A 16007-nucleotide genomic window follows, 5' to 3' on the forward strand; every position below is an offset into this window, starting at 1 on the left:
AGTTTCTAATTTCAACTTTTATTTTAAATATAGGGGGTACATGTGCAGGTTTGTTACCTGTATATATCGTGTGATGATGAGGTCTGCAGTAAGGATCGCATCACTCAGACAGCACGGTATCCAGTAGGTAGTTTTATTGACTGGCCCCCACACCCCTGGACTCTCTCCCTCTGAGAATCTGTATTTTTCTTTTTTTCAGGATTCCTACATTTGAAGGAATCTGCATTTTAACAAGACTCTAGATGCTTCGTACGGACATTAGACTCATTCCTCCTCCTCACTTCCTGTCTGTTGGACCATTTTCTCAGCAATCTGTAAACTGTAATCTGCTCCATTAAAAAAAACAAAACATTGATCCACATCCCTCTCCACTGCTTCATTTTCCAGCTCCAGGTCCTGCCTTCCCATTCTCTCAAACCTGCTCTGATCTTTGTCCAGCTCCTCACTTACCCCTTCACAGCGGCCCCCAGTGCACCCATGCAGTGAGATCAGCTTTGCAGAGGCCCCCAGTGCACCCATGCGGTGAGATCAGCTTCGCAGAGGCCCCCAGTGCACCCACACAGTGAGGTAAGCTTTGACTCTGGGCCTCTCCTCCCTGCGACTCTACCTGGGCACCAGCCAGCCCTCATTCCCTCCCTACTGCCTTTTTTTTTTTAAAACAGGGTTTTGCTCTGTCACCCAGGCTGCAATACAGTAGTGCAATCATAGCCCACTGCAGTCTTGACCTCCTGGGCTCAAGCAATTCTCCCACCTCAGCTTCCTCGGTAGCTGGGACTACAGGCACACCATGCCCAGCTAATTTTTTGTATTTTTTGTAGAGGCAGGGTCTCACCATGTTGTCCAGGCTGGTCTCAAACTCCTGACCTCAAGTGACCTGCCTGCCTTGGCCTCTCAAAGTGTTGGGATTACAGGCGTTAGCCACGGTGCCTGGCCATTGCTATTTTTAAAATGTTGTTGCAAATATCCCCATGGTGTCACTCCCCTTGAGGATGCGTTGGGCCTTCCAGAGTAGGAAGAGGCAACAAGAGACCTGGTTCACTTATGGTGAAGCCAGGAGAGGTGTCATGTTGGTCAAAATGCCTGCAGGCCCCTCCTGTTGCTGTGCTCAGGCCAGAAGCTACACAGGGCATGGGCTCATAAATGCATCCACTCCCTGTGCTTTCCCAGGAGCGCCCAGGCCTGTCCTCAGTATCAAGTCAATCACGTTTTCAGCATGGTGGAGGGAGGCAGGTTCTGCGATTGCCGCAGGGTAGGTTAATTACACAGGCCAATCAAGTCCCTGTTGTTACCAGGATCGGCAGAGGCCAGCCCTCACTCTCATCTCATTTCATTCTCGATAAAAATCACGTCATGTGGCCAGGCGTGCTGGCTCATGCCTGTAATCCCAGCACTTTGGGAGGCCAAGGTGGGCGGATCACCTGAGGACGGGAGTTTGAGACCAGCCTGACCAACATGGAGAAACCCCGTCTCTACTAAAATAGAAAATTAGCTGGGCATGGTGGCATGTGCCTGTAATCCCAGCTATTCAGGAGGCTGAGGCAGGAGAATCGCTTGAACCCGGGAGGTGGAGGTTGCTGTGAGCCGAGATCACACCACTGCACTCCAGCCTGGGCAACATAGCTAGATTCTGCCTCAAAAAAAAAAAAAAAAAAAAAAAAATCACATCACTCTTTCCAACTGAAAGAGTATAATTTTAAAAAGTGTAAAAACTGCCAAATATAAGTCCACATTATTATCCATTAAATGTGCTCCACAAATCCCCCACCCTCCAAGATACTGGCATTCAGTGAGGCGCCCATGTGGGCTCTGCCTAGGACTTTTACTTCCTCCTTGCCCTGCTTCTTTCCTTCATGCCTCTGAGAAGGAAATCCTCCTTCTTCATCTGGAACTGAGCTTCCCAAGGGCTTCTAAGCCTACTTTCCACACCTTCCGAAGGGCCTTCCCACAGAGCCCTCACTTCCTCACTGCTGGCTTCCTCCCTCTCTGGGCTCATTTCCCAGTCCGTAAACATGCCACACGCCCATCCCCTCACTCATCCTCTCAGAGAAAACTACTGTCCTGTCAAACCGCTTTCTTCTTTCCTTTACTTCATCACACAATGCAGCCAAGGGCGCAGAGTTGCTCAGGTCCCTGTGCAGCCCATGTCTCCCACCCACTTGCGCGGCCCAACCTCCGGTGATAAAATCCAACAGCCGTTTCCGTCCCCAACCTGCCATCCTTGCCTCCAGTTGAATTTGACAGAGCTCCACTGATTACTCTGTCTACATCTTAAAAAGAAAATGGAAACCAACGAAAGAGGCAACACACACGACTCAATACGGACAGCAATACGATGGAGCATAAGGTGGCCATGAAACACAACATTCACAAAGTTTTAAAGAGCATTAGGATTTGCTTGTAATGTAAAGTTAAAGAGCCAAGCATGGCGGCTCACACCTGTAAACCTAGCACTTTGGGAGGCTGAGGTGGGCGGATCACTCGAGGTCAGGAGTTCGAGACCAGCATGGCCAAAACGGTGAAACCCTGTCTCTACTAAAAATACAAAAATTAGCCAGGCGTGGTGGAGGGCACCTGTAACCCCAGCTACACAGGAGGCTGAGGTATGAGAATTGCTTGAACCCAGGAGATGCAGGCTGCAGTGAGCTGAGATTGTGCCACTGCACCCCTGCCTGGGTGACAGAGCAAGACTCTGTCTCCAAAATGAATAAATAAACAAAGTTAAGGGAAAAACTGCATATATAGCATCAGCTCAATTGTATGCATTTTATTTATTTTTTATTTATTTATTTTGAGACAGAATCTCACTCTGTTGCCCAGGCTGGAGTGCAGTGGTGCAATCTCGGCTCACTGCAAGCTCTACCTCCTGGGTTCACGCCATTCTCCTGCCTCAGCCTCCTAAGTAGCTGGAACTACAGGTGCCCGCCACCACACCTGGCTAATTTTTTCTATTTTTAGTAGAGATGGGGTTTCACTGTGTTAGCCAAGATGGTCTTGATCTCCTGACCTCGTGACCTGCCCTCCTTGGCCTCCCAAAGCGCTAGGATTGCAGGCGTGAGCCACTGCACCCGGCCCCGCATTTTATTTTTTATTTCTTGGACGGAGTCTCACTCTCTTGCCCAGGTTGGAGTGCAGTAGTGTGATCTCGGCTCACTGCCGCCTCTGCCTCCTGGGTTCAAACGATTCTATGCCTCAGTCTCCCAAGTAGCTGGGACTACAGGCGTGCCCCACCACACCCGGCTAATTTTTTTTTTTTTTTGGAGATGGAGTCTTGCTCTGTTGCCTAGGCTCGAGTGCAGTGGCACGATCTTAGCTCACTGCAACCTCCACCTCCTGGGTACAAGCAATTCTCCTGCCTCAGCCTCCCAAGTAGCTGGAATTACAGACGCGTGCCACCACGCCCAGCTAACTTTTTTGTATTTTTAGTAGAGACAGGGTTTCACTGTGTTAGCCAGGATGGTCTCGATCTCCAGACATCATGATCCACCTGCCTCGGCCTCCCAAAGTGCTGGGATTACAGGCGTGAGCCACCGTGCCCAGGATGCCTGGCCATTTTTTGTATGTTTAGTAGAGATGGGGTTTCACCATGTTAGCCAGGCTAGTCTCGAACTCCTGACCTCAAGGCCTGCCTCGGCCTCCCAAAGTGCTGGGATTATAGGTATGGGCCACTGCGCTCAGCCCTATATGCATTTTGAAAGACTAAGGGGAAATAAGAGTGGTTCCACCTGGCTGGTGGAACTATAGATTATTTTTGTTTTCTCCTTTACTATCTTCTGTATTTTACAATAGGCTTTACAAACAAGTCAGAGACTAAAAGGGACATTTTTCTGGTCTGCCACCTGCTGGTGAATTCTAGCAACGTCCCAGGTTAAATTAAATTCAGTGCTTGCTCCTCCCTCTTCTCACTGTCTGAGCACCCTCCCTATAGTTCCCTCAGGCTTTAGCCTGACTTGCCATCTCCTTTCCATTTTGTGATCCTTTCCATCTTGTCTTGTGTATTTTCTGGTATAAATTTTTGTGGTAATATATGTTAGGTCCTCACTATTTTCAAGTCATTACAACTTTTACCTCTTTCCATCTCTTTTCAGCGACTTTTTTTTTGAGACGGAGTCTCACTCTGTTGCCAGCCTGGAGTGCAGTGGCGATCTTGGCTCACTGCAACCTCCGACTCCCGGGTTCCAGCGATTCTCCTGCCTCAGCCTCCCAAGTAGTTGGGATTACAGGCGCGTGCCAACACGCCCAGCTAATTTTTGTATTTTTAGTAGAGATGGGATTTCACCATGTTGGCCAGGATGGTCTCGACCTCCTGACCTCGTGATCTGCCCGCCTCAGCCTCCCATAATACTGGGATTACAGGCGTGAGCCACCGTGCCCAGCCGAAACTTCTGTTTTGATTGAGCTTAATAACACACATTCACCATGGGAGTGGGTGTACTTTTAGGACCAGCTGATAGCCCTGGCAGGAGTGGGTGTTAGTTGAGGCAATCAGAAATCCTAGCAAAGTGTAGTACGTGCTCTGGGAGGCATGTTAAGCCACAATTGGCAATCAATGCCCTTGGTCACATTAGTGAGAACGCCCTGGCAGCCACATGGAGGGTGGATTTGAGGACGTGGAGAGGCGTGTTTAAGACATGGCTGCCACACTCTAGGAGGAGAGTGAGAGCTTGGGCAGGAGCCACAGCAGGGATGGTGTGGAACAGGCCAATTAGAGAACGCCCTGGCAGCCATGTGAGGGTGGATTTGAGGATGTGGAGACGCGTGTTTAAGACATGGCTGCCACTCTCTAGGAGGAGAGTGAGAGCTTGGGCAGGAGTCACAGCAGGGATGGTGTGGAACGGCAGATTAGAGAGCCGCCCAGCAGCAGGCCTCTGCAGGGACTCCCGAAGAGGGAGGAGTCACGACTGACCCCCAGCTTTCCAACACGGTGGGGTGAGCTGTGATGCCATTAACCAAGGCAGGAATGCAGGCCTGTATGTCAGTGGGTTGTGGGGAAGGCTGGGTTTTGAATAAACTGAGTATGAGATGGCCTCAGAACATCCATGCAGAAATGTAAGCAGGCGGTAGAAAGTAAGGGCTAGAGAGATCTGAGTGTTACTGATATTAGGGTGTAGCTGAAACCCGAGTCCTGGACAACAATGCTTCAAGAGAAAACCCAGAATGAGGGAGATGCTGGAGACAGAAGCTGGTACACATGTGCATGAAGGGTCGGCCTGACAGAAGAGTGCAGAGGCAGAGACGGAAAAGGCAGAAAGAAAAACCCAGGAGTGCATATTGCATGTGGCAAGACTCCAGAAGTGAGTGATCAGTAAGTGAACTGAAAGGATCAGTAACCTAAGGGCTAAAAGTACATCACTTGATATGGCAATTAGGACGTCACTGGTATCTGAAAGGAAGAGTCTGCACAGAGCTGCAACAATGACGCCAGACTGCAGGGGCGTGGGTGGTGCCTATGAACTGAGGGTATCAAGCAGAGACTCTTCCTGAAAGTGTGTATGGGAAAAGATGCTCCAGAGGGAATAATAATGAGAAGGGGCTGCAGGGTGCAAGAGTCAGAGGACAAAATGAGACAATCTAGGTAAGGGTTTAGCACTATCTTGCATATAGTAAGTGCTCAATGCACACAAACGGCTTTTATTGTGCATTCATTAACTATATAATACTTCTAAATTTAAAAGACAAAAATCAATCCAAGGAGCCTGCATACCAGTGGGGGAGAAAAACAATGAACAAAATAAAGAAATTATATGGTACATTTGCTAATAGCAAATGCTAAGAAGAAAAAAATAAACTGGGGAAAGAAGATATCAAATGTTGAAAAAAGGATACAATTTTAGATAGGGTGGCCTGGGCAGGCCTCACTCAGAAGGTGGCTTGTAGGTAAAGACCCAAAGGAGGTGAGGAAAGTAACTATAATCAGGGAGTAATAGAAAAATATCATCACTGTCCGACCATTCTTCATATATTATTGTTATGGAAACATCTGGTTATTATTCTATTATTGCTAATCTCTTTGCTGCAATTAATTTTTTTTTTTTTTTTGAGATGGAGTTTCGTTCTGTCACCCAGGCTGGAGTGCAGTGGTGCAATCTCGGCTCACTGCAACCTCTGCCTCCCAGGTTCAAGCGATTCTTCTGCCTTAGGCTCCCAAGTAGCTGGGATTACAGGCACCTGCCACCATGCCACAGTAATTTTGTTTTGTTTTGAGATGGAGTCTCACTCTTGTCGCCCAGGCTGGAATGCAGTGGCACGATCTTGGCTCACTGCAACCTCCACCTCCTGGGTTAAAGTGATTCTCCTGCCTCAGCCTCCCAAGTAGCTGGGATTACAGGTGCATGCCACCACACCAGGCTAATTTTCATATTTTTAGAAGAGATGGGGTTTCACCATGTTGGCCAGGTAGGTCTTGAACTCCTGACCTCAGGTGATCTGCCTGCCTCCGCCTCCCAAAGTGCTGGAACTACAGGCGTGAGCTACCATGCCCAGCCCACGATTAATGTTCTTATAATCACTGCCATCTCTGGGTGTTTAGTAGTTTCAGCAGTGGCATCTGATAACCATGGTTTCTATTACAAAGGTGCCTGGGATCTCGGAAAACCGGGGACAACAGTGTAATATGCTGTGTCGTCATCATCAGCTGTTTGTAAGGGCAGAAGCAAAGCCAAATGGAAACTGATCGTGCACGCAGCTGCTGCAAACGCAAAGCTGCTCACGTGTGTGCTGAGGGGAAAGAGGGCACTCCCAGACTGATCTTTTAGTCCCATCTGTACACGCGAAATATCCACACAACAGAACCATCTTCAGCCCCAGAGGGCACTGACGCAGGCATCTCGGGAACAACAGGAAAGTGGTAACTCATCTCAAATCAGTGCAGATGGAGAGTGTGTGTCATTTAGAGGTCACAAGACAGGAGTGTTTCTACCAGAACACTGATTTGGTGGTTAGAAACAGGAATCCGCTGATGCCATCTGGGAGTAATTAAGACGAACAGGAAATTCTTGCTTTGTGCCAAACTGAGCCCAACGCTGAGAATAAGGTGGGTGTGCAATAAGCACTTGCTGGATCACACTCAACAAGAGGGTTCAATGTTGCTTGCGACTGATGCATACAATGATTAAAAAGCCTGATCTAGAATAATAATTATTCTTTGCAATTCAGAGAAAAGGATCAAAAAAGGAAAAGAAAGAAAAGGAAGAAAGGTAGAAAAAGAATCTAAATGCCTGAGGACTCATCCTATCTTTACTCCATTTAAGAGGCTACAATATCTTTTAAAGCTAAATGTCAAGTGTTTCATTCCTTAACAGTCAGAGGCTTCTGTGAGTGGACAGCACAGGACAGAAAATGGGTTTTAAAGACAAAACTCCATTCTTCAACTCAGTTTAACAGAAGTTTTGTAAATATCTTAGTTACATTTTCTTCTTTTTTTTGAGATGGAGTCTCGCTCCATTGCCCAGGCTGGAGTGCAGTGGCGCGATCTTGGCTCACTGCAACCTCTGTCGGCTGGGTTCAGGCAATTCTCGGGCCTCAGCCTCCCTGGTAGCTGGGCCTACAGGCATGCACCAGCACACCTGGCTAATTTTTGTATTTTTGGTCGAGATGAGGTTTTATCATGTTGGCCAGGCTGGTCTTGAACTCCTGGCCTCAAGTGATCTGTCTGCCTCAGCCTCCCAAAGTGCTGGGATTACAGGCACGGGCCACCATGCCTGGTCCTTAGTTACATTTTCTACATGTATTTACTACTTGAAGGGGGCCAATACTGAATTTATCTATTAAAACAAACAAAAACCCCCAAGATTAAAACTTGATAGCTTAACTAGCAGTGCTTAGAGTATATAAAAAATTTTATTAATTTCTTGTAAATGCCTGTGTAAACAGATTATAAGTATGTCCTTCTTGGCTACGAAACCAAAAGTGAACCATTGTAATGGCCAAGTAAAAGCTTATGATGGAAGAAATTAAACGGGTCAACTACATTTTATGGCTCAAGCTAGTAGCAATGTATGTGCTATTTTTGTTATTATTATCATAGCCTTACCATGCAGCAGTTATTATATTTCATATATTTGTGAAAGTGTGCATACTATATTATATTCATTATATTCATGCATAGTACGTGCTTCTCTAAGGATCCCACAGTCTGATCTCACAAACATTATCTATTCTACTTTAAGAATACAAACAGTGAAATATGGACTACGGGAAGATTATAACTGTGCTCAGGACTCCATAATGTGCCTGCCATGGAGCTGGGAATTCAGCACCCTGATCACTGGGAACTCCTCAGCAGGAGTGGAACATGCAGGAGGAGGGAAGGGAGGAAGCGGAGGAGATGGAAAACTGGCTTCCAACTGGATTCGCTGAATCTGTGACTGACTTAAGAAGCAGGGTATGAATTACCATGCGCTTTATTGCCTCCTCTTGGAAACATCCTTATGTCATTGCGCTGCGGCCAAAGCCCTGAAGGACATCTGCTCTCCTTGGGAGCTGCTGAGCCAGGGTGCCCGTGACGTCTTCAGAATCCTTCAGTCCCGACTGTAGGAGAAACTTGGCACAGGCCAAATGCTGACCTGCACAGGCCAGATGCAGGGCTGAGGGGTGACAAAATCATGTGGACTTAAAAACACAACCCCTGGAGCAATACTGACCTCGTGAGTTGATAGTGCCCAATAAAAATATCGATTCTTTCAATATCTTCCATAATTCATTTTCACAACTTCACCTATACTAGATCAAAATATTTTTCTTTTTAACCTGATTGGGTTGAATATAGTTTTAAAGATAACAAAACCAGTTAGAGAGGATTTAAGAAATTGATCTAGGCCGGGCGTGGTGGCTCACGCCTGTAATCCCAGCACTTTGGGAGGCTGAGGTGGGCAGATCACAAGGTCAAGAGTGTGAAACCAGCCTGACCAACATGGTGAAAAGCCAGGCGTGGTGGTGCGTGCCTGTAATCCCAGCTACTCAGGAGGCTGAGGGAGGAAAATCACTTGAACCTGGGAGGTGGAGGTTGCAGTAAGCACTGCACTCCAGCCTGGGTGACAGAGCACGAGTGTCTCAAAAAAGAAAGAAAAAGAAAAAGAAACTGATCTAAAACAAGAAGCAACAGAGCAAGTTAACAAGATATAGGAGACTCCTCTCCATACTCCAGAATGCTCTGGAAACACACTTTAAATGGTACAAAAAACTTTCTAAAAAGTTTATTGAATTTGCTTTGTAAATAAAACTATCACCACAAATAATCATGTAACCAAAAAAAACACTGTTGAACAAGCTTCCCACTCTGGGTGTAGAAATCAACACTGAAGTTCCTGGCGTGCTGAGTTCAGGGGCACTGGTGGTTCTGCTGCCTTCTCTCCAGCAGAGAAGCGGTGTCCCTTCCTGGGCAGAGCAGCTGCCCTTTCCAGCCCTAGAGTGACTAGGTAGGTACCTGCAAGTCTTTGAAGCATCAGAAAGATCTCACTAGGCTGGGCGCAGTGGCTCATGCCTATAATCCCTGCACTTTGGGAGGCTGAGGTGGACAGATCACTTGAGGTCAGGAGTTTGAGACCAGCCTGGCCAACATGGTGAAACCTTGTCTCTACTAAAAATACAAAAATTAGCTGGGCATGGTGGTGGGCACCCGTAGTCCCAGCTACTCGGGAGGCAGAAGAATGGCTTGAACTTGGGAGGCAGAGGTTGCAGTGAGCCAAGATCATGCCACTACCCTCCCGACTGGGTAACAGCGTGAGACTTTGTCTCAAAAAAAAAAAAAAAAAAAAAGATTCCACTAAACCCTTGCAAGATGGTCTTTGGCTCACAGAACGTTAGAGGGTTTATTTTAAAGTCCAAGTCTAAAGAATTTGTTCTCAGAATATGTTTCTGAATATTCTAAATAAAAAAAAAATCATAGTGAATATAGTTCCTAAATATACTCCAAAATGGATGACCTGTGAAGAACTGATACAATACCTGGCTAGCAGGTGTCATCATGAATTAGAAAGAAACTGCTTTTATGACGCATATATTATTATGGTTTAAAATAATAACAAAGGTTAACAACAGCAGTTGTAATGAGTGGCAGTCATCATCACTGTTATAATAACAACAATTATATTAAGGCTTTACAGAGAAAAAGATATTTTAAGGAAAAGTAGTTGAGCTATTAGAAGAATAACAGTAAGGCTGGTCGCGGTGGCTCATGCCTGTAATCCCAGCACTTTGGGAGGCCAAGGCAGGTAGATTGTTTGAGGTCAGGAGTTCAAGACCAGCCTGGCCAACACAGGGAAACCCCGTCTGTACTAAAAATACAAAAATTGGCCAGGCATGGTGGTGCATGCCTGTAATTCCAGCTACTCGGGAGGCTGAGGCACGAGAATCACTTGAGCCAGGAGGTGGACGTTGCAGTGAGCTAAGATGGCGTGCCACTGTACTCCAGCCTGGGCAACAGAGGGAAACTCTGTCTCAACACCACCACCACAAAAAAAAAAAAAAAAAAAAAAAGGAAGAATATTAAAATCAACGTTTTAAATATAAAAGTGTATTGGTTATACTCAGTTTACTAATTTCCAAGGCATATATAAAATTAAACGGTACCTGATCGATTTTTTTCATCTTTAGAATTGATGTCAGCTCCCAAGGATAAGAGAGTCTGAATTGTACTTGTATGTCCTTCCTGAATTGAAACAAATTTGTTATCACTGTGAGGAGGATAAAAGAAAACCTTTTGCAAACCAAAAAGTATCTGAGACAGGTCTCAATCAATTTAGAAGTTTATTTTGCCAAGGCCAAGGACATACCCGAGAGACAGATCTGTCTTTCTCCCAAGATGATTTTGAGGGCTTCAGTATTTAAAGGGGAAAAGAGGGCTGGAGTGAAAAGGAGTGGAGGATACAGTCCCATTACTGAATCCACGCTGCAGGATAAAAGGAGTAGGTGGGGGGAATAGGCAATGATACATTAAATATCTCTTTCTGCTCAGTAAATTGGCATTTTATATAAGATAAGGTGAATATAAAGTAGCTACCTGTGGAAATATTTAACCCTTTATCTGTAGCTCTCTGCTTAGGAACAAAAGGAAAGGCAGCTTTCCGCATGACTCAGCTTTCAGCTTAATTTTTTTTTTCTTTTGGCAGAGTGACTTGGGGGTCTTAAGTTTTTATTTTCCTTTCACACTTTAAACCCAGACTCCAACATACATTAGGTACCTTTTCTAAAACAGTCAACTGCTAAAAGTGAATTTTCATATCTTTTTTTCCCTTTTCTTTTTTTTTTTTTTTTTTGGTAGAGACAAGGTCTCGCTATGTCGTCCAGACTGATCACAAACTCCTGGGCTCAAAGGATCCTCCCGCCTCAGCCTCCCAAAGTGTTGGGATTACAGGTGTGAGCCACTGTGCCTGGCCAAATTTTCATATCGAAAGTAAGATAGTGTATCATTCTCAATTCTAGTATAAATCATTAAATAAATATTTTGGTGACATTTAATTATTAGAATACAGATGATCAACTCTGTGGGCCAAATTACTGACCCAATGCAGTTAGTTTCCATCATTGTGAGCAGTACAAATCTTGTGATATATACAGAACCCAAAACTCTAAAATTTCCCAAGCAAATACACTCTTCGTTAAAATCTTTAGGGGACAGATAAACTAGAAAAGATCATAACCTCCCATAAATGGGAATTCCTATTACAGCTAGTAGGAATTATTATATTTTTTAAAATAAAAACATTATTTATAAAATATATATATATATATATTTGAGATGTAGTCTTGCTCTGTTGCCTGGCTGGGCAACATCGTGCAGTGGCATGTTCTTGGCTCACTGCAACCTCTGCCTCCTGGGTTCAAGTGATCCTTCTGCCTCAGCCTCCTGAGTTGTTAGGACTACCGGCGTGCGTCACCACACCCAGCCTAAATTTTTTGGTATTTTTAGCAGAGACAGGGTTTCACCATGTTGGCCAGGATCTTTTTTTTTTTCTTGCTCTGTTGCCCAGGCTGGAGTGCAATGGCCGTGATCTTGGCTCACTGCAAGCTCCTTCTCCCAGGTTCATGCCATTCTCCTGCCTCAGCCTCCCTAGTAGCTGGGACTACAGGCACCTGTCACCATGTCCGGCTAATTTTTTTTATTTTTAGTAGAGACAGAGTTTCACCATGTTAGCCAGGATGGTCTCGATCTCCTGACCTCATGATCCACCTGCCTCGGCCTCCCAAAGTGCTGGGATTACAGGAGTGAGCCACCACACTTGGCCTATGAAATAATTTATACACTCTTTGTCTAGCCAGTTAGTCTGCTACTATGTGATGAGACTACAATTAAGGTTCCAGGTTCACTCTTCCTATGGGACGACCCTGTGGCCACAGAGCACATCCATGTGTATCTACCCAGCTGCTCGAAAGCAGGATATCAGGCAGGAGAATGTAATTGATTAGAAAAACAAGTAGGCTGGGCGTGGTGGCTTATACCTGTAATCCCAGCACTTTGGGAGGCCGAGGTGGGTGGATCATGAGGTCAAGAGTTCAAGACCAGCCTGGCCAACATGGTGATACTCCGTCTCTACTAAGAATACAAAAATTAGCCGGGCATGGTGGCATGCACCTGTAATCCAGCCTGGGCAACAGAGCAAGACTCCATCTCAAAACAAAAACAAAAACAAACAAACAAAAAAACAAAAAATAAGTAAAGGCATAGCCAAAAGATAATGTTAAGGATAGTAGGCAAAATGCTCCTAGCATTTAAAACAGCTACTTTTCCAGTGAAAGTGTTTGTTTATCTTCAATATTTCACACCCCAGAGAGCCTAGTAAATGCAATTCTCTTGCCCTGGCTGAAGAGTTCTTAACTTCTGAAATCCAGTATAAGAACAGAGAGCCAAGAATTTCATACAAGGGTATTTATGGCTTCAAATAACATTATTCCCGAAAACAAAAACCTGTGTGTGAGGGGGGAGGCACTTTATGGAGTAAAAGTTTTTTTTTAAAGTAAGTTTTTGCCTAGAAACAAATTCAAGTCAGGTTTCTATTTAAAGAGATAAAGTGCTTCAGAATCCTGACCATTTCAGAAGAATATCATGGGCAATTTCGTCCATAGAGATGGGGTCAAAGAAACCAGGCTACGGAGCTACCCATCAGTGGAGTAAGGCAAGCCTCGGGGAAGCTGGGACAATGTTATAAGAGGTAACAAACCTTAGCTGCATAATGAAGTGCTGTGAGGTGGGTTGACGTGGCTCTAACATCTACATCGATGCCAAGTTCAGAGACCAAGAATCGGATGGCTTTGTTCTGCCCTGTGACAGCTGCCCTGTGCAGAGCCTGGGCACCCAGGCTGTCTTCTGCTGACAGGCAAGCCTAGTGGGCAGAGGAGAGAAAGGAGCAAAGGTCAAAGATAAGAAACAGGGTAACTTAGATCTGGGCACCTGCTGGCGCTTCAGCAAAACTGAGCTGTTTGCACATAGCTCTCTGGGTGGAGGATATATGGCTTTGTCTCACTCTCAAAGGACTCTTTTTTTTGAGACAAAGTCTCACTCTGTTGCTCAGGCTGGAGTGCAGTGGTGCGATCTTGGCTCACTGCAACCTCCATCTCCTTCATTCAAGCAAGTCTCCTGCCTCCGCCTCAGGTGTGTGCCACTACACCTGGCTAATTTTTATATTTTCAGTAGAGATGGGTTTTAACATGCTGGCCAGGCTAGTTTCAAATTCCTGACCTTAGGTTACCCACCTGCTTTGGCCTCCCGAAGTGCTAGGATTACAGGCATGAGCCATCGTGCCCTGCTCTCAAAAAAGGGCTCTCTAATCAAAAAGATGGTTATGATTCGATGTTCCAGGCTATGGTGCCAAAAGCACTCTCAGCAGAGACAATTTGTTGTTATTATTGCTATAAAACAGCTACCATTTACTGAATATTTTGCCAACTGCTTTATGTACATTGTATTATTTAATCTTCATAAAACTTTCTGAAGAAACTAAATTTCTCTCCATTTTACAGATGGGAACACTGGTGCTTAAAGAGGTCACCAAGTCGCAGAGAGAGTTTGGAGGGGCTGGGGAATGGAACCTGGGATCTGAGCAACGATGTGCTCTGCTTATCCTGTGACCTAAAATTTGTAAGAAGAACCAAAAGAATAAAAACACAACCATTTTTATACCCCATGTTCATCAAGGAGCAGCCTAGCGACATCGATGTGACCACACTGGATTGCATCCATCAAGGGGGTGACGCCACAGTTGTCTCTGTAGTCTGGTTCATATTGGCACCTAGGGCCAAAACCCCAAGTAAGAGCTGAGAAAATTCACCACCTCAAACCCAAGGGACAGTTGACACCTGATCATCTGGAGGTGGACTGCATGTGTGGAAATGGCCTGTGTGCATGGAGCTCTCTCTATTCTCCCCCATCTCAGTGTCCGAACTGAACACTAAGCCTTCAGGAGCATGATGGTCTTCCCCAGCAGACCCGTTGTTCCTCTAACCTTCTCCATCTCACTTGACAGCACTTGGTCTCTTCAGCTTCCTGCACCAGAGGCCCTGAAGTCACCCCTTGCCACTGCCTTTCCCTCATCCTTCCTGATCAATTGATTACCCCCATCCCTCAATTCCACAGCCAAAATATTTAAGACATCTGTGTCCAAGCTGGGCACGGTGGCTCACAACTGTAATCCCAGCACTTTGGGAAACCGAGGTGGGTGGATCACCTGAGGTCAGGAGTTCAAGACCAGTCTGGCCAACATGGTGAAACCCTGTCTCTACCAAAAATATAAAAAATTAGCTGGGTGTGGTGGCGTGCACCTGCAATCCCAGCTACTTAAGAGGTTGAGGCAGGAGAATCGCTTGAGCCTGGGAGGTGGAGGTTGCAGTGAGCTGAGATTGCGCCGCTGCAGTCCAGCCTGGGCAACAAGAGGGAAACTCCATCTCAAAAACTTAAAAAAAAAAAAAAAAAAAAAGGGAAAATCCTCAATGTGGCTGATAGCATTCACCCCCCCCTTCAATGTTCAGGCTTCAGCATATTCTAGGCGTCTTTCGGTTTCTTCAATCAACCACACTTTTTCCTGGTTGGGAGTACCGTGGGTGCTGTTATTGCTGTCTGGAATGCTCCCTTGCCTCCCGCTTTCAGCTAATTTCTTTTTCTCCTTCAGAAGGTCACAGCCTAAACACTGGTGCTAAGATTCTTTACTCTTAAGCCAAATTGGGTCTTCCCATTATTTGTTCTGTAGGGATCCTGCAAGTCCTTGTAATGCACACTGGACTTTCGGGACTCCTTCATGGTCTGTCTTTCCTGCCAGTCTGTGAGTTCCAGGAGGGTAGAAACTACATATTTCTTGTTTCTGTTGTGGCCCCTGCACCTGGTACAGGGCTTACTTTATATTAAGCGCTAAATGAATGTATAAATGCTTGTTGAAAAAAATAGAAAAATGGATGATTTTGCCACTGAAAACATTTTCCCCAGATCTTTGTTATTTTTTATATTCTTTATCTGCTTATGTCTTTTGCTTATTTTTCTTTTGAAAGCCTAATTTTTCTTAAAAATGTGTCTGAGCTCTTTATGTAGCACTGATAATAACTCTTTGTCATAGTTAGCAAATATTTTCCCCAACTTGTTGTATTGTTCTTACCTCTTAAGAAGCACCTTGACTGCCTCTAAATGGCCGTGCATTGCTGGGAGGAGAAAGCTGACAATTAGAGCTTTTTAGTGCACACATAAAATATTTCCTGCCTCCTCACTTTGCTCTCTGCCCCATTCTATTAGTGATAGCTTACAAGAAGGAGTCATTAAATAGGGTACACTGTTACCGCCCTACACAAGTAAATATTTAACTGGATAAAGTAGTAAACAATGTTTTCACTTTATATGTACGCAGCCAACACTTGATTATCTTATCTTTACGTGCACTTGCACGGGAAACTTTCAATCCTAAACTTCCGCTTCTGTGCTGTGGATCCCCAAGGCTAGTCCATTTTTGCCCAGGAAATGCTAAATATTGTAATAGTAATCCATGACAAAATAGCCTGGATTTAATTCCCCTACCAAAAGTAACTATACTCAA

The 16007-nt window shown here is 45.3% G+C and overlaps 1 protein-coding gene across 8 annotated transcripts in view; it reads right to left on the reverse strand.

The window, feature by feature from the left end:
* ANKRD16 (ankyrin repeat domain 16) overlaps nucleotides 1-16007 on the reverse strand; it is a 69358-nt gene that overhangs the window by 49491 nt on the left and 3860 nt on the right. For 2 of the 8 annotated variants that reach the window (XR_001885710.1, XM_017872449.1), the window contains exons 3-7: nucleotides 15576-15618; nucleotides 14114-14222; nucleotides 13155-13316; nucleotides 10567-10645; nucleotides 8392-8582 (exon numbers count right to left, since the gene is read on the reverse strand). Coding sequence is in view for 6 of the 8 variants with exons in the window: in XM_017872449.1 (XP_017727938.1) it covers nucleotides 8425-8582; nucleotides 10567-10645; nucleotides 13155-13316; nucleotides 14114-14222; nucleotides 15576-15618 (551 nt within the window). In the remaining 2 variants the exon portion in view is untranslated. Of the gene's footprint in view, nucleotides 1-8381; nucleotides 8583-9072; nucleotides 9430-10566; nucleotides 10646-13154; nucleotides 13317-14113; nucleotides 14223-15575; nucleotides 15619-16007 lie in introns of those variants that run through there. The other 6 variants (XR_001885711.1, XM_017872453.1, XM_017872448.1 and 3 more) reach the window with 5 other exon arrangements.

This window comes from Rhinopithecus bieti, unplaced genomic scaffold (assembly GCF_001698545.2).
Source record: "Rhinopithecus bieti isolate Rb0 unplaced genomic scaffold, ASM169854v2 scaffold_6933, whole genome shotgun sequence".
Lineage (NCBI taxonomy): Eukaryota > Metazoa > Chordata > Mammalia > Primates > Cercopithecidae > Rhinopithecus > Rhinopithecus bieti.